Source organism: Aspergillus brasiliensis, assembly GCF_001889945.1.
Source record: "Aspergillus brasiliensis CBS 101740 unplaced genomic scaffold ASPBRscaffold_16, whole genome shotgun sequence".
Taxonomy (NCBI): domain Eukaryota; kingdom Fungi; phylum Ascomycota; class Eurotiomycetes; order Eurotiales; family Aspergillaceae; genus Aspergillus; species Aspergillus brasiliensis.
The window spans coordinates 663,803-688,742 of NW_027137457.1; the positions used below are offsets into that span (position 1 = coordinate 663,803).

General features: G+C 48.0%; 11 protein-coding genes across 11 annotated transcripts; 5 read left to right on the forward strand and 6 right to left on the reverse strand.

The window, feature by feature from the left end:
* Positions 1–1,311: 1,311 nt before the first annotated feature.
* Positions 1,312–2,373, forward strand: ASPBRDRAFT_34341 (uncharacterized protein; the record flags this gene model as incomplete). The annotated part of the gene is made up of 3 exons (XM_067623218.1): positions 1,312–1,556; positions 1,652–1,787; positions 1,846–2,373. 3 exons carry the CDS (start codon positions 1,312–1,314, stop codon positions 2,371–2,373), a joined length of 909 nt encoding a protein of 302 aa, XP_067474751.1.
* A 509-nt stretch (positions 2,374–2,882) lies between these two features.
* On the reverse strand, positions 2,883–4,428 carry ASPBRDRAFT_135871 (aminopeptidase P family protein; the record flags this gene model as incomplete). The annotated part of the gene is made up of 3 exons (XM_067618735.1): positions 2,883–3,083; positions 3,135–4,167; positions 4,262–4,428. 3 exons carry the CDS (start codon positions 4,426–4,428, stop codon positions 2,883–2,885), a joined length of 1,401 nt encoding a protein of 466 aa, XP_067474752.1.
* A 160-nt stretch (positions 4,429–4,588) lies between these two features.
* On the reverse strand, positions 4,589–6,622 carry ASPBRDRAFT_48055 (uncharacterized protein). Its single transcript, XM_067626006.1, has one exon. It carries the CDS (start codon positions 6,213–6,215, stop codon positions 4,695–4,697), a length of 1,521 nt encoding a protein of 506 aa, XP_067474753.1. The 5' UTR covers positions 6,216–6,622; the 3' UTR covers positions 4,589–4,694.
* A 654-nt stretch (positions 6,623–7,276) lies between these two features.
* Positions 7,277–8,805, forward strand: ASPBRDRAFT_48057 (uncharacterized protein). Its single transcript, XM_067626007.1, has one exon. The coding sequence runs from the start codon at positions 7,408–7,410 to the stop codon at positions 8,665–8,667; it is 1,260 nt and encodes a 419-aa protein (XP_067474754.1). The 5' UTR covers positions 7,277–7,407; the 3' UTR covers positions 8,668–8,805.
* Positions 8,806–9,293: 488 nt separating this feature from the next.
* On the forward strand, positions 9,294–11,281 carry ASPBRDRAFT_34345 (putative C6 finger domain protein; the record flags this gene model as incomplete). The annotated part of the gene is made up of 2 exons (XM_067623219.1): positions 9,294–9,401; positions 9,521–11,281. 2 exons carry the CDS (start codon positions 9,294–9,296, stop codon positions 11,279–11,281), a joined length of 1,869 nt encoding a protein of 622 aa, XP_067474755.1.
* A 378-nt stretch (positions 11,282–11,659) lies between these two features.
* On the reverse strand, positions 11,660–15,712 carry ASPBRDRAFT_34346 (uncharacterized protein; the record flags this gene model as incomplete). Its single annotated transcript, XM_067623220.1, has 5 exons — positions 11,660–11,880; positions 11,909–12,100; positions 12,125–14,348; positions 14,408–15,473; positions 15,702–15,712. 5 exons carry the CDS (start codon positions 15,710–15,712, stop codon positions 11,660–11,662), a joined length of 3,714 nt encoding a protein of 1,237 aa, XP_067474756.1.
* Positions 15,702–16,195, forward strand: ASPBRDRAFT_48060 (uncharacterized protein; the record flags this gene model as incomplete). Its single annotated transcript, XM_067626008.1, has 2 exons — positions 15,702–15,973; positions 16,110–16,195. The coding sequence occupies exons 1-2, from the start codon at positions 15,764–15,766 to the stop codon at positions 16,191–16,193; spliced, it is 294 nt and encodes a 97-aa protein (XP_067474757.1). The 5' UTR covers positions 15,702–15,763.
* Positions 16,196–17,002: 807 nt separating this feature from the next.
* ASPBRDRAFT_161888 (transcriptional coactivator p15/PC4 family protein) lies at positions 17,003–18,046 on the reverse strand. The gene is made up of 2 exons (XM_067619495.1): positions 17,660–18,046; positions 17,003–17,605 (listed from the first exon to the last, which is right to left on the reverse strand). Exons 1-2 carry the CDS (start codon positions 17,936–17,938, stop codon positions 17,378–17,380), a joined length of 507 nt encoding a protein of 168 aa, XP_067474758.1. The 5' UTR covers positions 17,939–18,046; the 3' UTR covers positions 17,003–17,377.
* Positions 18,047–18,330: 284 nt separating this feature from the next.
* Positions 18,331–21,791, reverse strand: ASPBRDRAFT_34348 (PX domain protein; the record flags this gene model as incomplete). The annotated part of the gene is made up of 3 exons (XM_067623221.1): positions 18,331–20,803; positions 20,836–21,400; positions 21,614–21,791. 3 exons carry the CDS (start codon positions 21,789–21,791, stop codon positions 18,331–18,333), a joined length of 3,216 nt encoding a protein of 1,071 aa, XP_067474759.1.
* A 569-nt stretch (positions 21,792–22,360) lies between these two features.
* On the reverse strand, positions 22,361–22,804 carry ASPBRDRAFT_135630 (PaaI family thioesterase; the record flags this gene model as incomplete). The annotated part of the gene is made up of 1 exon (XM_067618714.1): positions 22,361–22,804. A coding segment is annotated over one exon (444 nt), but the record flags the coding sequence as incomplete, so codon positions are not given.
* Positions 22,805–23,490: 686 nt separating this feature from the next.
* Positions 23,491–24,152, forward strand: ASPBRDRAFT_48065 (uncharacterized protein). The gene has a single exon (XM_067626009.1). It carries the CDS (start codon positions 23,910–23,912, stop codon positions 24,144–24,146), a length of 237 nt encoding a protein of 78 aa, XP_067474761.1. The 5' UTR covers positions 23,491–23,909; the 3' UTR covers positions 24,147–24,152.
* The last annotated feature ends 788 nt before the right edge of the window (positions 24,153–24,940 follow it).

Here is a 24,940-nt window from a genome sequence, read left to right on the forward strand (position 1 = left end):
CTAGGGAGAGGCCATCCTATCAGTCCAAGTTCTGCGGGCGGAAGACTCGGGTCTCTTCCCAAGTTGGCCTATTCTCTTAATTTCTGTTACATTCACGTTCCAAGACACTCAACTTCTGCCCCGCACCTGATGATACCTCCTCCACCTCCTAGCCACTCACGTACATACTATCTACGTAGCTAGACAGATCTGAGTCTTAGAAGGCGTCTACATCTAGTACTATGATATGTTCACATCGTACCACGCAGGATGATAAACCTTCCCCCGAAAAGACGCCTCGAGAGCCAAGATTTCTGATTGACAACAGAAGGTGCTACTACTACTACTACTACTACTACTACTACTACTACTACTACTACTACCACTACCACTAACCAAATGATCACTACTAAGTTAGTAGTATGCTATGCTATTAGATCTGTATGGCATCATATCATTGCATCGCTAAATAATATTACCATCCGATTGGTAATACACATCCTGAGCCCCTTTTTACCAGTGCAACAGAGACAGTTTTTATGTTGAATAACCATAGCTTATACCACCAAGCAATACAAAGCGATCATTGGAGCAGTACATCGTACCTGGTACTCTACACTCGTTGCTCGTTCCATAACAATGGGTTGTAGAGTGTATAGATTCCAGATTATAAGGTGAACTACTAAAGGCAGACAAGACAAATCAGGCAGCCTTAAAGTAACCGATCATTCGCAGGCCGACAACAGAGCTCTGCGGCCTCTCAAGTGTGGAGTTTGGTCGCTGAGCTGCCAACTAGATATCCGATTCTACCCTGCAGGCACGGAGCAGGCACGGACTCCGGACTCCATACAGAGCATAGTAGTAATTTTCCAACTGGAACCAGCCCACCAATTGATCGATCGCACAAGAAGTTATGGGCCTATAAGCTGTAGCCTCTTGTGTATAGCACGATAAGTGAAATTATATCATTACATATAGTGATTTCTTATCATATTTGTCTATTTGATCTCCATTGTTTTGGCGAATTCTTAGACAGTATACCTAGTTAGTCAATTAGCTACTATGTTGTGTCTACAGAGTATGTGCCAAGGGTCCCAACATAACTACTACCCGTTCCTTACCAAACAAATCCGTACTACTAGAGCTACCCAGGTACGGGTAAGATTGAGTAGTCCTGACCGCAGGGCTAATTGCAACGCATTCGTCTCTCTCAGTCTCGAGAATTTTGTTCCTTCAAAACCCCATCCCTTCCTTCTTTGCCAGGCCGCTACGTCTGGAATTGCATATACCAAGGCGCATCCTGGTTCGTTTTCTTAGTCCTCATACGAAATCATGGACGCGCCTCAGGTTCAAGTGGGCGCGCTGGATAACTCCTCGAACGTTGAGAAAGAAAACTACAGCACATACCCTACACAAAATACGAGCGAGCATGATGCAGATGTGACTGTGCCTTCAAGTGCAATGAACGAAGGCCAGGCAGACTCTACTGAAGACCTCGATCTGCCAGACGCGGGCGCAGCTGAGCCAGAAACGGCACCAGCACCCCCCAAGAAAAACCCTGGCCTTCAATTCCTTGAGTAAGGGCCCGCTTTCTTTCTCCGATACTATGTTCTGGTCCCGGTGCCTGCTCTATTTGTCCCTCTACCTGGCCTCCACACTTACAGTGTTTCAGCTTCCTGAAGTCACCCATCGTGGAACTTGTTGTCGGAACTGGAGAGAGCCAAACTAGCTTGACAGCGCATCAAAGTCTGCTTTTAGAGTCGCCTGTTCTTGCAGAAAAGGTCGCGGCTTTGGAGGCATCGAGCGCTGTAAGTAATTGATACGATTCACGCTCCTGCATAATCGTGCTCTATTGATACCCGATAGCGTCGCCTTGAGCTTCCCGAGGAAAATGTGGAAGCCTTTGGTTATTTTCTTCAATTCCAGTACACCCGCGATTATTCGACCTCCCAGGCTGAACCCCATACCGGACAAGAAGCAGTATCCGGTGAAATAGACAATAATGGAGAAGAACTGTTAAAGCATGCGCGAGTATACACCTTGGCCGACAAGTTGGGGATCCCCGCGCTCAAGACACTAGCACACTCGAAGATCCACCGTATCAATAGCACCTCGCAGGGCGAGATCGCATATGCTCGCTATGTCTACATGAACACTCCCGTCGACGATGTTACTATACGAAAGCCAGTGGCTACATTCTGGGCCTTGAGGAGCCACATTCTGCGTCACGAAGCGGAAGAGGAATTCCGAAATCTATGTATTGATGTTCCTCAATTCAGCTTCGATGTTCTTAGTCTCGTCCTCGATCAGAAGGAGAAGCGTGCTCAGGACAAGGCAGAGTCAGAGTCTGCCGTGAAAGGAAGCGGGCGGAAACGACTTCGGAGTGGGCTGTAGTGAACGAAAGCTTTTAAAGAGACATGAATGTATCCTCCGGATTATGGGGATCAGAAATGATGCAAAAATCTGCATGGCTCCAAGCAGGAACCCAAAGCGGTACACCGGCTTGTATAACACGAGCACCGCCTCTTAGCCGGCGATCTGTTGCTCACCTACTTCTTCTCGGGAAACTTTCAGCCACATTGCACTTGGTCGCAAGGCTCAGTACCGGTATTGTACTATCTTACTAATCCCGTGTATCTTTGCCTCTGGTGCCCCATCAATCGCCAGTCCAGTCTGTCTAGGGCATATTTTCGGAGCACGTCGGGCGAAGATTTGCGGTTCCCGCAGAGTCACTGACTACTGATTGTGGGCTACTGCTGAGGACATATCAGCAGATGACGTGAATTTATTGTGGTTAGCACGTAGCTAAACTGAAATTCTTCAAGGCACTCTACAATGTTTGTTTTATCTCGGAGCTATGAGAAAGCAAAGCAGCCATCGGATATGGATACACCAAACGATCCCTAAGTGGCTAGAGCCTCCACTTCTTCAATAGTCTTGGGCGCTGTGGTCAGATTCTCGTACCCTTGCTGAGTAACGTGAACATTATCTTCAATGCGTACTCCCCCAACATTCCAATACTTCTCCAGGACGTCGGTGTCGATGTATTTGCTGGTTTCGGGGGAAGTTAGGTATGGTTCAATGATGAACCTGCAAAAGTAGATCTAGAAAATCATTTAGCAAGTTAGAGATCGAAGATGATGAGCGAATCTTACACCTGGTTCAACGGTGATAACTGATCCCGCGGGTAAACGGCCCCTCACGCGGAGATACTTGAACATGGTATCCTTATCTGCATAATTCGGGTTACCACCTGTATCGTGGGTGTCCATGCCCAGATAGTGACCAAGGCCATGAGGGAAAAAGGCGACGCTGATCCTCTTCTCAAACAATTCGTCTTCGGAGCCACGCAGAATCCCCAATTTGAGCAAGCCCTGAATTGCAATGCGATGGGCATGCGCATGGACATCTTCCCACTGCACATTCTCTTTCAACATTGCAATAGCTTCTAACTGCATCTGTAGCACAATTTTGTATATTTGCTGCGTTTCCGAGGTAAATCTTCCCCCCAGAGGAAAAACACGGGTGATGTCAGCACAATACGTTCGGTACTCCGCCCCAGCATCGATAAGGACGCTTGTTTTCCTCTGCTTGGTGGCTAAATCCACCAAGCCGTCATCATTTCTGCCATAGTGGAGAGTGGCTCCGTTCTGGCCGCAGGCAACGATGGGATGGTAAGCTTGATCACGGGCACCATTGGCAATACAGGTTGCGATGAAAGCAGCCTCAATCTCACGCTCATTAGTGGCGGTCTTGGATGCTTCAATGGCAGCAATATGCGCCTTTGCGGAAATGTCATTAGCCTTCCTCAAGAGCGCGATCTCATAGTCGTCCTTGACTACACGCGTGTTGTCGATGGCCCCCTTCAATACCGAGGTATTGGTTTCAAGAAACCCGTTGAAGTTGATTCCTTCTGTAATTTGGCCCTCGATCGCAAAAGCAACTAATTTACCATTTCCATCTGAGGCGATGGAGGTCAACGCGGCGTTCACGTCGGTTGTGTGAAGCACTTGGTCAACGTCGTAGAGTCGCAGCGCCTCTGCAGCAGACATAGGAAGACCTGACCAAATCACATCCTCTGGATCAATTGGGGGGATGAACAGAGTCAATTTATCAGAAACAATGTTGTAGATCAGAGATGAATCTGGCAGCGGGCATCCTGACAAATAGAAGAATGGTCGGCGTTGTCTGAGCCATGAAGCTTGATTAGCTTTGCAAGCATGGGGTGATTGAGCGACAACAAGAAAGCATAAGGAGCAGAGCTTGCATGAGCTGTCCGTACCTGAAATGCATCGCCTCATCATTATCTTCGATCAGTCGAGTTTTCTGCGCCTCAAGGTAGATAATCCCATTCCTGCTAGAGCCGTCCGCTTGAAGACGCTGGGCAACCCGGCGGGCATGGGCTTTGGCAGGGTACCGGCCTGCCAGAATGGAGTCCAAGGTAGTCATGGCTAGTATAACCCAGTGGGCGTTTAGGGGCGATCTTTTGAATCAAAATATTGTCAAGAGGAAAGCCATGGGCGTCGAAGAATTTGATTGCGGCGGGGTTAATTTGCGGGGTTTAGTTGGCGGACTCTCTTACCGGTTATCATCGCAACGGCGCGGCTATCTCCTTCTGACAAATCTGACATTTCGCTTAGTTTACTAACTAGTTGATCCATAGTTAACTAAATGATTGTGTTTAACGTCGTGAGCAACATGGACATAAATGTCGGCTATCTGAAGACTTCACTGCCTTGGCTGTCAGGTGTCACATCTTCGAACTCTAACTTCCACTTATCAACATCCGCAAACTTCTTCGCCTGCAACCTCAATTCATCGCTAAGGAAATGACTGCCCCGGTTAGACTCCGCAGTGGACTCAGACTCGGACGCCTCTGACTCTGGGGGGGTCGACAATGGGGATGACAAAGGCGATGTATCGACTGGCTCGTTCTCCTTGTCAAGCCCCATGGTGTCCAATGCTCCTAGTCGGTATGTCATCTTTTTTTCTCCCGATTTTCGTGCCGTAACATACGGCTGAGTAGGAGGGTTCCGACCGCCTGTTATTTGGCCTTCGACACTATCTGCTATTGGCTGCCTTCTTTGTACAGTCCTAGTAGTACTTCTCGCAGGTTTCTGTTCCTCCGAGCGCTTTCTTTGTGCCCGCGATGACCTTTTGGGCGGCAGGTAGTACAGTTCGTCGTCGTCATCATCATCCTGCTGGGTAGCGGAATGACCACCATCACTTGGATCTTCTGGGATCTCAGAACCGTCCCTAACGAAGCGTTTACGTTGTGAGCGGTTCCTCCGAGGTAGCAGCCTGTTTTGAAGGGCTGCCGTCGGTAACACCAGCTTCCTACTGGCTGTCGACTTAGCTGACTTGTCTATACGCTTCTCCTGCGTCATTCCAGGTGATGTCATATGTGTCGGGCTCAGTGGCGGGCTGCTGCTCATAGGAGGGGCCAGCGTTTGGCTGAATGCGCCAGGGGAATCCTGAACTTGGGTATGGTCAACAGACACATCAAGCCCGCTTTGTCGCCGATATGATGTAGGAGATGTGACAGGAGATTGTTCCGTAACTTCTGACTCCAATCTAGGAGCGTGTAGTACTTCGCCAGACAGTTTACGCTTGCGCGATCCATCACTGGACGAAGTTGGAAGTCTGGGTGATGGTGACGCAGTTTGTCCGATTAAGAGTGACCTACCCCTTGAGAGATTCAAAGGGGTGGACTCATCTTCTGGACTCAAACTACCAAGAAAAATATTATCTTCATCATCATCATCATCGAAATCGGAGGAACCGTCCTCTGCTTGCATCATCTGCAAGATGCTTGGTTGCCGGGGCCTCCTCCTAAAGTTACTCAATATCGAGCTTTCGAATGCGGGAGTTCCTGGAACTTTAGAGCCCGCATCGCCCTTTCTTCCGGCAACAGAGAGGGTTGACGAGTAGCCACGAGCTCTCGTAGCCGGGCGACTTCCTGTGGCCTCGCGCTCCCCAATGGGTGATGACTCAATCGCATGTTCTTGTGCTCTAGTTAAAGGCGTCTGATTCCTCAATTGCCGCCTGATCTCCGAGGCTTGGCCGCTGTGAGTTATCTCAGAAAAAGCCACGATGGCCTGGTCTGCGTCCCCTGTAGATTTGGTAACTGCCACTGAAGATATGCTATTCCGTCCGGAGCTCTGTTGATTATCCTTTTCGACAGCTGACGAAGCCTTGGATGTCAAGCGATTGCGTTTCGTGGGTGGCCTCGGCATGTTGCGATTTGGGTCTAGAACTGTAGTCTCGTGAGTGGTCAGGTCGGGGCGAAGGAAAAGGCGGGCCTGTACTTGGTGCTGTGCCCTGCTCGACTAATCAACGGATCTGTGTATGGCACGGGGCTTTGCGTAGGTAACGCCTACAGGGTGTCTTCTGTGGCTTTAAAATAGATATCAGTTGCGATAACGCGGGGTGCACAAGCGATACGACTAAAGCGGCACTTTGCTGGATCCAAGGAGCAAGGAAGGCTGTTTAATGAATTGCAATCAATAGCAATGATCATAGAGGCTTTTGCGCGTCACGTTGTTTTGGCGGGAAACCAGACGCGCCGAGAACCGCGCGTGGGTGGGGTGGATCCGTACGACTTACTCCGTTCTTTGTACAATGTACAGAATTAATAACTAACTTCTTATACGTTTGAGCTCCCGAATTAGCATTTGTGATTGCTATGTTTGAGCTTACCCCTCGTTCTTGACATTCAGAGGTTCAGTACAGTAAAGGGCAGGCTAGGTCTCATAGTAGGTTGGGGATCTAGCAACTATAATTGGGTAGCTTTGGATTGTTGTTGCGTCTTCGCCTAAGGGGTTCTGTTGTTCGATTGGTTCGTTGCAAAGTACCTTCTAATTAATTAGTAAACAACCTGACCATTGGAACTTTCACTCAATCTCGGCTTTCGAGAGACTTCTTTCAACACAGTAGTACGGAGTACTGAGTATTTCGCACATTATCCCGATCCAAGTGTGGGGAGGAATGCATGGAAACCCACTGGTCTAACCAATGCTGATAAGCGAGCCCATGAGCTATGACAACATGCTGCATTTAGTCCCCGTACTGGATGATGTTGTTTTCATTGTGACTACTGACTCCTGTAGACTGTCAATGGCGACTTGTTTGCCCTGGCCATGGACATACGTCATGGTCCCTGGATCGACATCCACAACTACGTAAAAGTTCATCGTGGGATATTCTTGAAGGTAAAATCAAGATAGCTTGTCGACGTCATCTCACACGCCACATTTGGTTACTGCGACATATTTAAACGAACTTGTCTCAAGACCATGGCCATTAAAGAGTGCCCAAAACACCAACAATTGTATAGATCTATATTTTATGACTCGATCGTCTCCCGCATTGATTCCTCAAATCCTACCATAACAAGACAGTCGCGTGTTTCTAATCTAGTTATTGAAAATGGCCAACATCATGGACCCCATTGATGATCCTTCGTATAACGTTGAAGCAACGGAACGCCCCTTCGGTACAAGTGCTTCAGACTCCCGTCGCAACATTGGTACCTACAATGCTACGAACGACACCGGCAGTGGCTTGTATGGGTACCCCGAATATGGCCATTCGAGCGGTATCACTAATTCCGCTACTCGGGGTAATGCCGGTGGTCAGTATGGCCATGCTTCTGGCATCTCACCTAGTACTAGCCCCGTTGCCCAAGGTGCTGTAAATCCGACCCAGGAACAGTATCCGCACGACACAAGGGAGCAGCCCACACAGCATGTGTCACCTCTTCACCAGTCCCAATACAGCACGCCAGGCTCAACTGATTTATCACATGGCACCAATGTTCCAACGTCAACAGTCGCCGGATATGGGTCGAGCAACGTCAAGCACACTGGCCCGCACATGAATAACAGCTATCATGACATCAACTCCTACAATACAAGAGGACATCACGGTCAGAGCTCTCGAAATGCCTCACCTTTTCATCAGTCCCAGCAGACTATGCCAGATACTACCGAGTTGTCTCATGGCTCCAGAGTTCCGTCATCGACGGCCCCCGAGTTTGAGCCTAGAATTGTCAAGGATCACAATGAACCGCGCATAGACGGCAACTATGACGGCAGCAACGTCCACGGCAAAGGAGATCTATATCATCGACATGACTCGTCCCTGCAGCAGTCTCAGACCAGCATGCCAGGTGCTGCTGAGTCGACTCATGATACCGAAGTCCCAGCGTCAACGGCCACCGTTTCTCAGACAAGCAACCCTGGGAATGAGTCTGGCCCGCGCCTAGATAGCGCTCGTGAGGCCAATGCTGATGCCTCTGATACCTCTGATACCAACAGAAAGAAAGGCGAGCGGTTCGAAGGGAATCAAGATGACGACATCACTGGCGAGAAAGTCAACGGTATTGCAGGCGTGATACCTATCTCTGGCAGTGCTGGCCCAACTACTACCAAAACTTTCGACCCCCATGCCGAGCTCGGCAACGCCAGCAACAACGTTTCTGCAACAGCGCCCATAAATAATGATGGCAAAGACCAAAAGGCGCCGGCTCGTCAACATGATGCAGCCAGCAGCAGCTACAACACATTGAGAAGCGACGCTGAACAGACAACCGCCAACTCAGAGGGCCGCAGTGGCCTGGGGAAGAATAGCCGCTCGGGCACAGGCCTAGGTGAAGTCCAATCTGTTGAATCTCGGAGTGCAGTATAAACCTACTATGATTTGGCTTATGGCCTTTGTACATTAAATTAGGCAGTGCTGTTTCCCCGTGATTAGTTATAAGGTAGCCATAGCGAAGCACTCTGGCCAGGTTTCATGCCTCAGTCCACCAATAAATAGCATCTGCCATCATGATTACTTACTACTAGTGGCATTAACGGGGCGGCAAGTAGGCTCCGTGCCGAAGTAGGTAAAGCACCTAGCAAGTAGAAATTGATCACATTCCTCACTATAGGCAAGAAATACTGTCTTATACCCTCCCACGTGGGCACCAACTGCCAGCCTCTGCGAGTCTCTTCCCCGCATCTACCAAACGCTACTCTCATCCTCTATACGGAATTGTACAACATTTTCGAGACGACGATCGTAGTAATCGATCTGTTGCACACGTGCCACCCCGGTCGTATTGCCATGCACTGCAATCGAGAAATGCTTCTTGTTCTCTTTACTATCTGCGGCCCCAGTCACACTATCTACAAGTGCCAGTGACCGCGTCGGTTCTTCTGTGTGGGCTTGAGCACAAACACCCTCTTTGATACTATCATTCGCTTCACATTGTCGGAGTCATATCCTGTCCGGGCTCAGCATTTCCGCATGCACCGAAGGCTGACAACACCATGTCTTCTCAAGATATTGACAACGATGCCATTCTCGATTCAACCATAGCAAAGAAACGCAGCAATTCGGAAGCAACAGAGTATCCCCGAAGGCGCGCAACTATAGCCGTATGTTGCAGTCTCTTCCCTCTACATTCATCACCGAGTATCACCCAATACCGTCACATTAAATCTTCTCTGGTAGTAGCTCTTCTCAGAATAAGTCTAACTAATGCGCACTATTGCAGTGCCAGATCTGTCGTCTCCGGAAAACGAGATGTAACGGGGCCCGCCCGAGATGTCAGCTCTGCGTAGACCTGGATGCAGACTGTGTCTATCGTGAGCCGGGCATCAAACTGGATGCCGGTGACAAACTGATCATCGAGAAGTTGAACAGAATAGAAGTTTTGCTTCAGTCGAAGTTTTCAGACCCCATTGGCCAGTCTCCCTTGTCATCGAATTCTTCTACGGCTGCCAACCTTGTCCATATTAGTAGCGATGATGCTGTTAGTCTCGCTGCCATACCTACCAGGACAATCGCGGTGGGCCTTGGCTCATGGGCAAATCCACCGACAAGCATTTCAACCATGCCTAAAGTACATACCACGCCTGCTTTACACCTCTTACAGTGGCCCCTCATTCGGGAACTAGTCGCTGTCCCTTATGATCCTCATACCCTCCTACAGCTGGAGATGGCCCGCGAGCCACTCCAACTCGAACCTCCTGTGGGCTTAAACTTAGCAAACGCACTTACTTACGCTCAACTATTTTTCGAGCGCGTAAATGTTTGGTACGCTTGTGTTAACCCATTGACTTGGCCTCGCTATTACAAAATGGCTCTTTCTCTGGACTTCCAAAGAGGGCCGGAGAGCTGCGTTGTACTCTTGGTTTTAGCACTGGGCAGTGCCAGTCAATATGGAAGTATATCATGTCTTTCTGCCGATAGAGAACTGCCGGGACTATCATATTTCGCTGCAGCCTGGACCCTTTTGCCAGCTGTCATGACGCGCAATTCTGTGCTCGCAGCGCAATGCGTCATCCTGGCATCTGCATATTTATTTTACATGGTCAGGCCCCTCGAGGCCTGGACGCTACTGTCGAATGCCAGCATGAAGTTGCAGTTACTCTTAGGCAAACCCTCCCGTGTGCCAGGGCAATGGAAGGAGCTCAGTACAAGAGTGTACTGGAACACTCTACTCTTTGAAAGTGATTTGCTGGCAGAATTAGATCTACCACACTCGGGAATCGTGCATTTTGAAGAGCTCGTCGATCTCCCCGGTGGCTTTGAACCGGAAGATGAAGAAGACGAAGAAGACGAAGGAAGTATACGACCTGGAGAGGAATTGGTAGATGCGATGATCGGTCAGGATGAGCTCTGGTATTTCTTGGCTGAGATAGCCCTAAGAAGGCTGCTTAACAGAGTCAGTCATATGATCTACCAGAAAGACAGCACCTTGACACTCGCATCACTCGGGCCTATTGCTTCGGAGCTGGATTTTCAGCTTTCCCAATGGTATGAAGGCCTTCCTCAGCCTGTCCGCTTCCCTTTATCTGGAGGCCCAACTTCAAGCCCCATTCAGACTGTTTTAAGGCTCCGCTACTTCGCCTGCCGTACAATAATATATCGGCCTTATATCTTGGCGGTCTTCCAGAATGAGTATGCATGCGGTGACCCGACAGTAAAGGATTGTTGTTTTCGGTGCTTGGAGGCGACACTAAATCAACTCGAGCATATAAGTCAACACCGCGAAGGCCACCTGCCGTACCTCTGGCAAGGTGCCCTTTCCATGGTCTCACAGGCGCTGTTAATTATGGGGGCAACCATGTCACCAACTCTGTCATCATTGTTGCCTCCGGCAACTCAGATAGACGAGATAATATCTGGCGTCATAACAGAGGTTGGCAGGTATGCGCGGCTTGCACCAAGCCTAAAGTTATCTGCTGAGATCATTCGTGATGCGGAAAAGAGACGTCAAATATCCCTTGCGTCTGCGGCCCGACGAGGTTGACTGAGACACTCGACTTACATGAAGATTTCCAGGCTTGCGCTAATCTGCTTCGTAAAAATGCGTCAGCGAGAGCCTTGTACGTCATACGTCCTTTGCAAGTCCATAGAGAACACTGGACATCGCCGCAGTCGTCGAAGCAAATCAATTTGGAACACCGGGTATGCACGTAGCCTGAAACTCCCTTCTTCAAGATAGCTACGGATTCGTAACTCCAATATTTATCGCAAAATATCACAGCTGAGAGAAATAAGAGGAGAGAAGATAAGAAGGTGGTCCTACATATACTTATACAAGAAAATTCTCATCCTCAAATTCGATCAAGCAGCGAAGATAATAGAAAAGTCTCGAGTATGATACATGTAAACCAAGGCCATGCCATCAGATCAGTACCCACTCACTACCTCTTTTGATGAATTTATCAAGCATCATGCCAATATCATTCAGGGCAAACCGACATACGTAGAGTCCAAAGAACTCTGCAGCATGACGAGTGCTTAATTCTAGACCGACTAATGTTGGCGAAGAATGTCTAAGGCCAGGGTCTTCGACTTGTTGGGCGATTTGATCTAAGAAGGTGGGATTAACACTGCTGAGACGATCTAATAGAGCGTGTGTACTGGTACTTACCCAATACCTGAACTGCATCGCAAAGCCGTGCCAAGGCTCCCATATAGTTATTAGATCCATTGTACTGCAATTGAGAAGCCCTGCGCCTCAAAGGCTGTGAAGCGGGCAACGACGTCATTGGGATAGTGTTGACAGTCAAATTATCCTTGCTGGTGTCCTTTGATGCAGGAAGCGAGGCCATCGCGCTGACCCCTGAATTCTTCGATCGTAACTTACGCCAGGAAGTCAGGTATGATTTGCTTGGTACATTCGACGGTTTGGAAGGAGGTGCATCGACGGTCGATGAGTCTTCGGAAACTTGAGCCGATTTGAAGAGTGGCATGGCGCCCTGCACACCAACCTCACTCCCTATTTTTTTGGACAGCGACATCTGCACCTGGTCAAGTACACTTTCCAAAGATTGCATTTCTTCCAAAACAGCATCGGCATCGTACGTGTCAACCTTCGCCAACTTGAGTAATGCCGCGGTTAGCAAGTCGCAGTTTGACACCTTTTCTTCGACTGCCTTGATTTTCACGTTCTTCACGCGCCACACGTCTCGAGGGATAAACAACTTGGTAGATAGATAACCACCACGTGGGTGAGCAATTGTCTGATAGATACAGCGCATTAGCCAGAATGGACGCAGGAGAAATGACTCAGGACACGGCTCCAATGGAACAGGAGGGTCAGTAGCCATCAAATTTGGGGATCCAGGGCTAGTCGGGGAATGTATGTGACTATCGAATATATTGAGCCCTCCACTTGGCAAGCCGTTCGCAGACATCATGGCAGTGGTGGGTGTGGGGATTATAGGTATCGAACCAGTCATCGGTCCTTTCAGGGTATCGACGGCGGGGAACGCATTGCTTAACGGAGTGTTTGGGGACTCAGCGAACGGTTCTGGTCCTGAAACGGATACATTTCTCAAACGAAAATTTCCCAGGCCTGTATTGAGTTTGCCCAGATTGTCCGGTGCTGAAGGTACTTTACCAATCGGGCGAGTTGGAGATGATAGTTTCGGGAGCTCGCGGCCGTCCTCGTCATGATAAGAATTTTTTTCGGAGATTGTATTACTTAGAGCATCTTGGTTGAATGATCCAATTGAGATATTCCGATTTCTTACGGGCGCGGCTGATCGTAGAGCAGAAGCAGGACCCGACGTCCGACCTGGCTGGTAATTGATAGAGCTTGGAACCGCATTATCTTTTGGAACTGGAGGTGGCCGAAAATTAATCGGGTCCGTATTTGTTTCGATCTTGAGTTCCGTAGTACACTGGCCCGATAGCCTCCGTGCTCGTACAGTCGGCGTTGATATTGAACCACGTCCTGAATTTGTCGAAACCGAGAGAGCTCCTTGGCTTGGGGAAGACGGCCCGCTAGGCTCAGAATTCTTAGTATCAGTGAAGGGCAGGCTTGCAGTTTCTGTCAGGGGATTTAGAGCCGTCACAGCGCTGGAGGTAGTCGGGCCTTCCCACAATTTGCTAGAAAGGCTACCCGATCTTGACTGGCGAGGAAGAGCGGACTTGGACTGAATGCCGAATTCAAAGTCATCCATAACATAGCCTCTAGTCATTTCCTCTAGCAAGCGCTCCTCTTCTTCGGCTTCTTCATCTAGATATTCCATTTTAAGCACGTTGTCACCGTAAGAGGCAGTTTGTACTTGCAGGCGCCGCGTTTCTTGTCCGCGTGTCAATGCTATCTGAGCCTCCCGTTCAGCTTCTCTCACTTTTTGCTTCGCCATTTCAATATTTTTCCGAGCATTGGCCACAATGTCATTGCTGTTACGGTTATCATCTGGATCGATTGCTGGTTCCAGACCTTCATCATATGCAGCTTCCACGGCAGCATCGAGGGCAGCATCAAACTCGGCCTCGGTACCGACAGTATGGTGAAAGCTCCCCCTGTGTCGCAAGTAGATTGACGACAATTCTGAGCGCATCGAGGCTGGGGAAGATGCGCCAGATTCATCAATGGTGTCGAGCCAGGACGTTGATTCATTGACGTCCTTATTATCGAGCAAAGAGGACAGGTCAGACTGGCCAGCAGCATGAGTGATACTCATTCCTATTTCCGAGGACTCAGTAGCACCCTTGGACTCAAGCTTCATAGTACGCCGAGCGTGTCCGGGATGAGGGCCATTAACCGGATCAGATGATTGGGCTGCAGTCGGTGTACGATCACCTAGCGGCGACGGCAATAATGACTGGCGCGATAAGTGATCCCAACCGGACGCTAGCCCTTCTGCTAGAGCAGACGGTTCTGGCCGAGCCATAGAGCTGCGCTGCGAAGAGGCACGTTTCTCTCTGGCTAACGTCTCGTTCTCGTCAATGATTGGATGCGATAATTCACCATACGATTCTTGACTTAGCGGACGCTCAGGAAGGGCTTTACTATCCAGATCTCGAAAGGAAAAGTCCATACGTTGTAGCTCAGTGACACGCACCATATATGTATCTCGCTAAAAGAGAAATTAAGTTTTGGAAATGAAAAGATCTTTATACCAGTCAGAAGACTCACTATTTCTTGAAGCTTTTGCCTCTCGTCTTCTCCTCCGTCGCTCCGAAGCATTACCAAATGTAGGAGTTGACACGCATCATTGTAAGCCTCCATAGCCCCTTCGAAATTCGCTGCATTATCGAGAAGAACTGCGGTGTTTGCTTTCTGCAACGCTTTGGAAAGCATCGCCTTCTGTGACTGACCCCGCTTTCTCTTCTCCTGTCCCCTATCTCTCCCTGGGACCAGCCGCGGTCCTTCCTCTGCTGGTGCTTCAGGCCCCGATGCACGTGGACTGTGTGACTCTAAAATTGGGCGAACAGGTATAACGCTGGCTTTTCCCTGGGCAGAATCCGGTCCTGAACCGTGCCCCTTGACCCAGGGGTCTTGAAAAATGTTATGAATTTCGGTGTCACCAGAGGATATCCAGTTAGTCTGTGACGCTGTCGCTGCTACCGCTTCAACTGAGTGATTTGACAAAAGGTCCCCATGACTTGACGTGGTTGACGGTCGGAAAGGGTAAGGGATACGGAACCCATCATCACTATCGCATATCTCTGGTATGCGAAGTCCGTCATGTGTTTCAATTCCCATCTCCGGACTCATCCGACTATGATATCTTGAGCCATCATTATCGTTACTATGTTCGCCATGACCAGTGGTTGGGGAAGGTGATCTAGAGGTTCTAGTAGATTTGAGTCGAAAATTATAGTTCGGCGAGCTTTGGCTAGATGTTGTAGACTGCGACCAGCGATTCAAATTGCCTAGTCCTTCACGGATGTGACTTTCATCCGGCCTGTCTAGCGATTCAGTAGCTTGCAACAAGGCAGGTTTTGCCGGACTTCCTGAACCGGTTCTGGAAATGTAATCCGCGGTATCCGGTTCCTTTAATCTAGACATAGCCTGTAAAACGTTGTAACGTGAGCTATGTTTATCGATCACTATAATTTGGCTTTCCCAACTGTGTGCAATCGCGTTCAGCAAACGCCAATAGGTGTCGAGTGTTAGATTGGATAGATTACCAACAAGTGCAGAGCGTTTCTCAGTAATCCCAGAAAATGTTGGTTGACACACTCCCGATGTTGCGATACTGTAACCGCAGAGAGACTAGTAGGTTAAAGAGTGGCAGAACCAATCATAAAACTACCGGCTTTGGCTTTCAGGTTGGTAGTATAGCAAGGTTGATAATGGCCTGGCCAGTGAGGCAGATCCTTTTACTGGAAGCTGATGTGTCCACAGTATTTCCGCAGCCTGGAATAGCCCACACAAGAGAGTTGTCAGTTCAATATCTGTCCTGCGCTCATATTGGAGTACTCACTCCGGCTGCATAGTGTTGTGTGTTGAGGACGCAATCAGTGATTTTGGAGTCGAAGACGGTGCATGCTCCCCTTGATCATCAGAAAATCATCTCAATCCTGGTACATAACAGGCAGGTGGTGTGCACAAATAACTGTGGAAAGAACAGGTCGAAACGCTAGGATACTCTCTCTTGGTTGGGGTGTGCTTGTAGGGTGCTCGATTGATCTGGCGGTAGGGATTATTCGGATTCGGGAATGGATTGGTAGTCCACACAGGGGATCTTTTAGCATACTGGATGGGTAATTGTTCGTTAGTAAGATATAGTAGTCAACGGTGTAACTCATAGGTGTGTTTGCTTGCAATAATTATTCACTCTTCTGAAAAACATTACTTGGGGGTACTTGAGTGATAATGTATCAGGACATACCGAAACCACTCTTCTGATAAGCAATCAAGATACAAAGAGGATAAGACAGGTCAAATTGGACTATACGTCCAGGCTGACAAGTAAAATCAGTAAGTTCTAGTTGATAATCAGGGCTTGCGGGGGTGGATAATTTAATATATTCAAGAGTATGTTCAAGCAGCACACGTTATAATTATGTAGCGTTATATGGGAAGGAAAGGGTGGAAAAGGGGGAGGGGAAGGGGCCACTGTGCTTTCCATTTTCTGGTCTGATATGACGGAAGTCCCTCACTAGCCACAAGTTTGCTTGCTTACCACCGAACTCTCGACAGGACTGCGACTAGAGTTGCCCCATAGTACAGAGTTTGTAACATTGTAAGATGCATAACGTATTACAACTGCTTGGGGGTATTTGCATAGCCATAACAACTAGCTCGAAATCGTTAGATACATTACTAGAGAGGACGGTCCTCACTGTCTTTCTTCCATCCTAGGCCTATAGTTACTGGCGATGGTTTCTATATTCTGTGATGCCTAAATAGTTATCAATGTTTTCCGTATATAGCAAAGTTCATGTAGTAAGTTTTGTATTCAACGACCCGAAAGATTGAAAACACAACTGTGGGTCTCATGACGCCGGCTATATCTCGTGACATTTACTAGTGGATTGTGCAAAGTAAGGATGCGCTAATTGATCTGAGCGCTTAAAGATTGATGAACATTGGAATATATATATTGGTACGTACCTAGAAGGTAAAAGATGTATAAAGACGTAGTCGCTATGGTTTGTGGAAAATAGGAGACATTCAAACCTCCACAACATGATGGCACACTCGGTAGCCACAGCCTTTTGATCGTACTTCATGACAGTAGGCACTTACCTGCTTAAGACGTCGATCGGTATGTAAGTCTAACTAGCAAGATATGCTAGAGTAGCTACTATTTAGCGATGAGATCTCAGAGAAACTTTGGACTAGGCATGGCTCCTGCTACGATTTCAACTGTGCCTCGGAGAGACTAACTGGGTATTGTGTTCATTAAAGCTAGGAGGAACTCAAGAAGCAATTTATGGCCATGGATACGTACTCTCATGGTTTCCAGCAAGGTTCCATGGCATATGCGACACCTTGCATACCTGCCATTATGACCCAACTGATTGTTCCATTCGTTCATTCCCATTGTAGGCAGCGCCTGTCAAATCCAGTGATAAGAAGCAGCAATGGCTTTGTTTAATAAAACTGAACGCTCTACCTCAAGATAGCTAGTTCTAACTCCTTTGGAGGGTATACCTACTCATCGCTATCGTCCTCACTTGTCGCTTCAATATTTCTGCGCGTATCCTCGGCATCCGAAACATCACCAGAGTCACCACCTGCCTCCTTGTTCTCACTGGTGAATTTACTATCACTATCATACTGTGGTCGAGGGACTGATTCTCCTTTATTTTGTAGGGTGGTTTCAATATGAGGCAGTAAGCTCACAAGAGAGGAAAACTGATCGATTGGCAAAGAGATCCCCTGTGCGAACGATGAGATTTGTAACGAGATTTTTTAGTATGTAAGTAAACCAACCTTTTTCCCTGGGAGCTCCTGGCCATCCTTTTCGTAGTATTCCCTTATGCTGACCATGGTCTTTCCACGGAAAGATGATATGGTCACACGGCGTGCTTTAGAGATCTCCCAATAAAGGTCTCCATTCGAGTCAAGCTTTCCCTGGCCAAGAAGTGACTTTGGATGACTAGGGTCAGTGTAGTCCTTCGGGACACTTGCCCTCGTCCTCTTTGATGACCGGTGGTCGTCCACAGAATCACTCTCAACGTCTGGTACGCGCTTTCTGGCCCTGAAAGGCATAACTTTAAAAGGGAAACGTCCAATAAACTGAAAAGGGCGAGCGTAGCTATGTCCCGTATTGTGTTCAAAGATGGGCGTCAATAATTATTTTTCTTGCGACTCATTGCTAACAAGCTCTATTGGTTTAATTATATGTAGGGGTAAACGGACCATCATTATGGTACATGTTATCACGTGACCTTAACCGACTACGTAGTGACATTCAACCATTGTCAAACTCCTAGGGAGTACTTAGTATACATGCATTATTTACTAGCGATTTCCGAAAGCAATGTGTAATGTTCGATTAACTACAGATACATAGAAAGAGGAACTAGTCATTTTGTCATGCATTGGATGGTATAATTCTTGTGATGGCTAATAATCAACGAGACCCTGCCTGGATATTTATATTAGAGGATAGCTGCCTTGAGAGCCTGCAGAAGAAGAGAATACACAAAACCCCGAGCGAAAATTTGAACCTGGAGACAATCAAAAATTTTCCCCAGAGCTTCTTTACTGGCATTTGCTCCCATAACGCTCGTAAGAGCCTGCGGTAAGCCTCTTTGAACGAAGACTTTGCGAGCTGTTTCCCTCAGCTGTTCCTTTTCAGTATCACTGGAAGGCGGCGGCCAGTTTTCTAACTCGCTTTTCGTTGGGAGAGCATTTTCACGCAATTTGTTGAGGTATAGCCCGATTGCCTCATCCGACGTATGTGCATCAATCATAGATACCTGGAGTAGCTCACGGATCGTCTCCAAATGAGGATTTCCGGGACGTAGTATGTACGATTTTGCCGCATTGAGTAGGGTCCGGCGTATGTTCCATGCAGAAGACAAAGTATATAGTTCATTGATTACCGCAAATATGAGTTCCACTGCTATACGTGTCTCTTCCTGCGTGATAGGGTTGCTCTGACTCTTGCAGTCATTTGATTCAGCGTCTGGTGTCTGCCCTTTGCTGTTTGCGTGAGAAGTGTCCTGCGTCCCACTAGGTGAGTGCGGTAGGTCAGCCGAAGTATTGCGCCTGGCGGAAGAGGACGGTTGGATAGAAGCCACAGTCCCCCCTGCATCCGCTGCCTGAGCTGAGCCGTCGCAAAACCCAGGACAGTCCGTGGCCGTCTCGGTTCTCATCGGGATATTCTCCTCAGAAGAATGACTTGGTTTCCCAAGCGTCTTTTGTGTGAGGGATGGACCCGGTATAGAGTCGTCCGGTTCGGAAGCTGACCCAAGTTCTGCAGAATTCTCTAATTTCCCCTGGAACGCGTTATTCATCGACTCGCGTTGGCTGAGCTGATCTAGTGACCTCGCTTTATCGCCTGCCAATACATCTGTCGATTGCTTTTTACTGTTGGCTCCTCCAAATACCCCTGTCATGCCATCCAACATGGCTTTACCACTTTCAGAGACGCCCCTGGGCGCATTGGATAGCACGCCCAATACCCCCTTTCCTACATTCTCGAGTGTAGATTGACTTGGGAAGGTGAACCCAGACCTGTTGTAAGGTTGACTGAAGTCCGATCCGAGATGTTCATCCTTGCCAAGAAATCTTTTCATCTTTTCGCTCTCTGCCAAAGACTCGTGGCTAAGAGCATCCTGAAGATAACGCTCCAAGTTCTTGGTCAATTCCAATCTCGTGTGGCCTTTCCACGTGGGCACAACTGGGTGTTCGTCTGCAAATTCCCAGATTTTGTGCAATCTCGAAACAGCCTCCAAGGTTTGGTGAAGCGACTCGAAATCGGTATACTTCCGAAAAACCATCCAACCAGTAGAACGTGTCGATACAGGTTCAACTTGTATTAAATAGTCCGACGTTGGCTTTGAGCGGAGTGACCCCTTCGTTGCCACCTTCGAAGCATCGGTTTCTACCGTTATGGCTGCACGATGAAGGATGACTGGCCCCGGTAGCGGATTCGGTGCGATCTGACTCTTGTGATGCATAAGTGATGGGGACGAGCTGTTATTCTCTCCCAGTTTGGAATCGATATCATCACCAATATGCCTTGCTTCGTCATGTCCTGAGTCCTCGCGTGGCAAACTTTTGTCTCTGGTCTTGTTTGCAGGCAGGCCTTTTCCATGATCAACCCTGTCATCCAATGCTACCTTCCACACATCGTCCCGCGTCGCTTTCTCTAGGCTTTGCTTCTGCATATCATGCGCTGTGATCATGTCACTGAGACGTTTCACCTCTAGTTTGGCCTCCACTGTCGCCCTGTCAATATCCGGTGTTTCTTGTTTTATTTCTCCAGTGATAGCGGAGTCCGAGGCCGTGTTGCTCATAGCCCTGGATGAAATTTCATTTACGCTGTTGAGTTCTCTAGTTGCGGCCACGCCTTGTTTCTGGGCCCCTTCAACACCGGCATCTATTGCAGTCATAATTTCTGACTTGCCTTCACTAAGAAGATATACAATCCAGCCATTGATGATTTCTGGCCTCGAAAGACTCGAAATCGTCGACTCAAATAGAACGCTCACGAACAGTTCGCGCATGAAATTCTTTAGCAGCAGACACCCATAGACATTTTGGTCTAAAAAGCTAGCCAGGATATCGTCTGCTATAATGTCGAGCTTTCTCTTTTGTTGTTCTTTGGCTAAGATATTCGCCAGACCGCTTTCAGGGGATGTCTCTATGTAGCGCAACACAACTTCTTCCGGCTGCTCAGTGGAGTCGACGGACTTGAATGCTGCAGAAAGCTCATCCAGAAGCACGATTATCAGTGAGGATGAGTTAGTGAGGAGTTCCAGAAAGGTATCAGCAGGGCGTTTACGAGAGAGGTGCGATGACAGTGACAAGATAAATTCGGCCAACAACTTTCGGCATGACAGAGGAAACGTTGTCTCGGGCGGTAAAATTGGACTGGACCAGGAGCTTTCGAGGTCTGGTAAGCTTGCGAAGCAGGATAAAAGGCAAGAGCTTACATCACATAATCTTTTATTACTCCATCGGTGATTGATCCCAGGGCAGCAGCTGTCTTGGGGCCAAATGTAGAGTAATCAAGATCAGCAGAAGAGGCGTCCCCGAAGAGAAATACTTGCCCAATGTCATCTTGTTTGGCATCGGCAGTAGAGGCCTTACTTTTTGGCCAGTCAAGTAGTCTTCTGGCTATGTCCAGGGAGAGCTCCCTTCTCGATCGATGGCGCAGGGTTGAAAATGGTTGAGTAGGGTCTTCATCAGCCGCCTCCCACTGTGCGTGCAAGATGATACCGCTAGCAACTCCGATCAAGAGCAAACCTAATCTTCCAAATAGTAAGAGCGTCGTGCCTACTAAGCATGCGAAGACGCCAAGAAGAGTTCCACCATTAGATGCTGTAAGGAATTGAAGTGTAGAATTTATAATTCCGTTTGATTGCACAGGGTTGGGTCTGTTCGTCGCGGTCTGCTCGTCGTAGCTCGTCGGAAAGACAATGTGAGAAGTCTCAGCTACTTCAGGTTTCTTGGACTGCCCGGACGAGATGGAAGCCTCATCCATAGCGATTGGCTTTACTAGGTGGTCGCATTAACCGTAACGCAAGACTGCAAACTTATTGTAGAAGCGAGAAAACCACAATTTCGCAAACGATCAAGGCTGTGCGTCATGAGGAAGTTGGTTGTCCTTTGACATCTGGTTGATTGATTGGTATGTCTGCTTTGGTTACCTAATACACCGGATCACTTGATTAAACCATCTAGTTATAACTACTTGCCACCTTTACCTACCTAGTAGTAAACAAACTACAAACTCTGTATTTCGATCCACAAGATTGCTCATCTCCATTCCTATCCCTCTCTGTGCCATGTAATGGGATAACAGTGGCATCAAACCGTCCAGGTAGGCCTGCAGTCGTCGACTAGGCTCAGAATACATAGATAATGCAAATTGCGAATGTCTGTTCATGATGATCGCAGAACCATTTACTCATTGTGCGGAGTCCATAGCCCGAATCTCAAGAGACTTGAGCAGCCGTGGTCAATGCGATTTATGGGATAGTAGAATGTGGCGAGGCTCGAGTGGTTGCTCGTACTGAAGGAAAGGAGTTGAGATACCATTTAGGCACAGAAACCCAGACACAATACCTCGAGAAACTCTGGTGATCCCCTGTTGCTTCTGATAATATAGAGCTCATATCACAGGGCGTACAAGCTTGATTTTACATGACAGGACTGATATCTGTTACAAAATTGGAAAGATTCTGTAGTTGAACCGCGATATACTGTGAGAGTTCGGTTTGGATTAATGGTGTGTATCCATCCAATATTACCTTGCTCTACCAGCGAAGAGACAAGGTATCTAAAGCAAATAAGGATGGAAATCGATCTGCGCAATCCGAGTGAATCCAGCATTCAAAGTATATGTGTTTCATACCAGATGCAAAGAAGACTGCGGTTTGTATGGAAGACTATGTAAGACATGGTGCTTTCTCTTCTGCAAGCCCAGTAACTATTTCATAAACCTGGCTGGAACCGTTATTGTGTTTTGATATATTTGGTATGAGATCCCTGTGCAACAACCGTACTCCCATTAGAGTCAGTCTGCTTAGAGATTGTCACAGTTGTGAAAGCAAGGTTCCGTCCAACTTTGTCAGCGCGACCTTCAATTTCTAGCCAGTCTCCTGTTGTTGCTGTTGAGAGATAGTTGACATGGATATTGGTGCTGACACCTGTTGAGTCGAGACCAGAGGATGCGATCGCTAATCCACCCGCCCAGTCAGTGACACAGGCTGAAAATACGCCATGCAAGGTACCCTTCGAATTCAGATGGTGAGCAGCGACTTGAAGTCGCGCAAAAAATACACCTTTTCTAGCATCATAGATGTCAATGTCCTGAAGGAGAAAGGCATAAATTGGGCTGCTGGTGCGGATACGCTCCCACACTTTCCGAACTTGTTGAAGTTCGGCACTCATGTTAAAGAGGTTGTCGCGCTGTGAAGTAAAGCAAAGAATGTGCAGAATCAGGAGGGTTTCCGAACGGAAAATTTTTTACCTTTTTGCAGGGTGGCATTGGCTTGATATAGCTGTTGACTAACTAGTTACTAGTTAGTAACTAACTAACGCTAGTAATATCGAGTACTTCATACGTAATTAACCCAGTCAATATAGTGACTACGGAGTTACAGATCAAAAGTGACGAGAAGAATGCTGTATTTTCAGACCTGTACAATGTTGGCATAGTTAACGCAACTAAATATCCGATCATCGAAGCTTTTACTAGGAGTAACCAAGAAAAAATGTCTGTATTGTGATCATGCAGGACTTTATCTAATTGATGACCATATACCTAGGTGAACAGGATATCTTGTTACTCATGTAATTGTTGCATGTAATGTATTATATGTATGACGAAGTTGTTTGTTGAAGTGGGTTTAGTTAGTTACTGACTCAGATATTATGTAATTGATAGTCAACTAGAACATCCCTGGATACTTCGCTTGTGGCATACAAACTTAGCTGTAGTTCCTGAATTGTCTCTGACTTCCTTACATCCTACCCATTCTTGCTTCACTCGCTTCAACACCACCATTGTTGATTTTCCTACCCAGTCCAGCATACAAGCATACAATTCCACTGGCTAACACACAATGTCTCGACCTGGTACTACGCTTTATGTCACCGGCTTCGGGCACGGGACCCGAGCTCGCGACCTTGCCTACGAATTCGAACGGTACGTGCCGCTCATCGATTGCTACGCGCTACCATGACTATACGACCCGTGTCCATTCTCGCAATCTACCTCGGCTGAGCCCCGCAAACCGACGTCGGTGCCGCTCTCTATGTCATGATATGATAGAGATTTGCTTGTTTATCCAATTTCCTTGGAGAGGGGACTCCTTGAAGGGGAACCCTCCGCAAGAGTTTTCCTCTCACAGTTGCCTTGCACCATATATTTAATGACTGAAATGCACATGGACCTTCTTCTAACAATGACTTAGATATGGACGTCTTGTCCGCTGTGACATCCCAGCGCCGCGTACCCCTTCCAGCAGACTGTATGTTCAATCAAAGCTTCGTACCCTGAATGTCACTTGCTCATGGCATAAGATTCGCCTTTGTGGAGTATGAAAGCCGCCGTGACGCAGATGATGCATACCATGAAATGCATAATAAGCGAATTGGGCGCGATGACTTATTGAAAATTGAGGCAAGTAGAATAGAAGGCTTTGGGATCCATAACTTGACTGACATGGCCGAAGTGGGCACGTACTCCTCCATCTGCTTCCTGGAGATTCGACTCTGGCCGGGACCGGCGACGTGACCGTACTCCGCCTCGACGTGGCCGCTCTCCTTCTCCTAGACGTGGCCGTGGCGACTATTCTCCCCGCAGGGACGACAGGTACGACCGGGATTACGACCGACATGACCGCGACTATGACCGCCGCGACCGTGACTATGACCGCCGTGACCGCGACTATGACCGCCGCGATCGGGACCGTGAACGTTCTCGTGACCGCTCTCGAAGCCCTGATGAGAGAGACCGCGATATCAAGGATGAAAGAGAGCGCCGTGATGACGACCGTGAACGACGCGAGGACGAGCGTGAGAATATTCCAAACGGTGAAGACAGGAAAGGTTTGCTTATTGATGCATATACCCACTTCTAGTCATTGCTGATTATTTACCGCAGTCCCCTTAGAACCCTTGACGTCCGCTCATGATGAGCTTGATACAGCCGAGTAGGTTATTATGGCTTCATGAACTATCAGATCTCATACTATACATCCAGTCAAAAACAGTCTGTGATGGATTGTACCCCAGGGTCCGAGAGATAGAACATGAAGCTTAAGACGTTATCAGTGCACGTTGGTGATCGACCTGGATGCTTATTTCCTTCTATCGCTGTTGATCACTGGCGCTCTTTTGCCAATCCCTCCCCTACGCTCCCGTTTCCCTCTTCAACCACCCCATGCTCGTTCAGGTTTTTCTTCATTTCATTGTTCTCTTGTCTTGCTTTTCCATCATTTTTTTTCTTTCCCTCTACTTCTTTGTCTGTGCTTTCCTTTGCCATTTAATTTTCTAAATTGCAGTGTTGATTAGCAGAGGGTAAAGGCG

Excerpts from the sequence above, each read along its gene's own strand:
- ASPBRDRAFT_48055 (XM_067626006.1), bottom strand. The coding sequence starts at position 6,215 with ATGCCGAGGCCACCCACGAAACGCAATCGCTTGACATCCAAGGCTTCG.
- ASPBRDRAFT_48057 (XM_067626007.1), top strand. The coding sequence starts at position 7,408 with ATGGCCAACATCATGGACCCCATTGATGATCCTTCGTATAACGTTGAA.
- ASPBRDRAFT_161888 (XM_067619495.1), bottom strand. The coding sequence starts at position 17,938 with ATGCCTTTCAGGGCCAGAAAGCGCGTACCAGACGTTGAGAGTGATTCT. Across the intron at positions 17,606-17,659 it reads AGGAGCTCCCAGGGAAAAAG|GGGATCTCTTTGCCAATCGA; the intron begins GTTGGTTTACTT and ends TCGTTCGCACAG.
- ASPBRDRAFT_48065 (XM_067626009.1), top strand. The coding sequence starts at position 23,910 with ATGTCACTTGCTCATGGCATAAGATTCGCCTTTGTGGAGTATGAAAGC.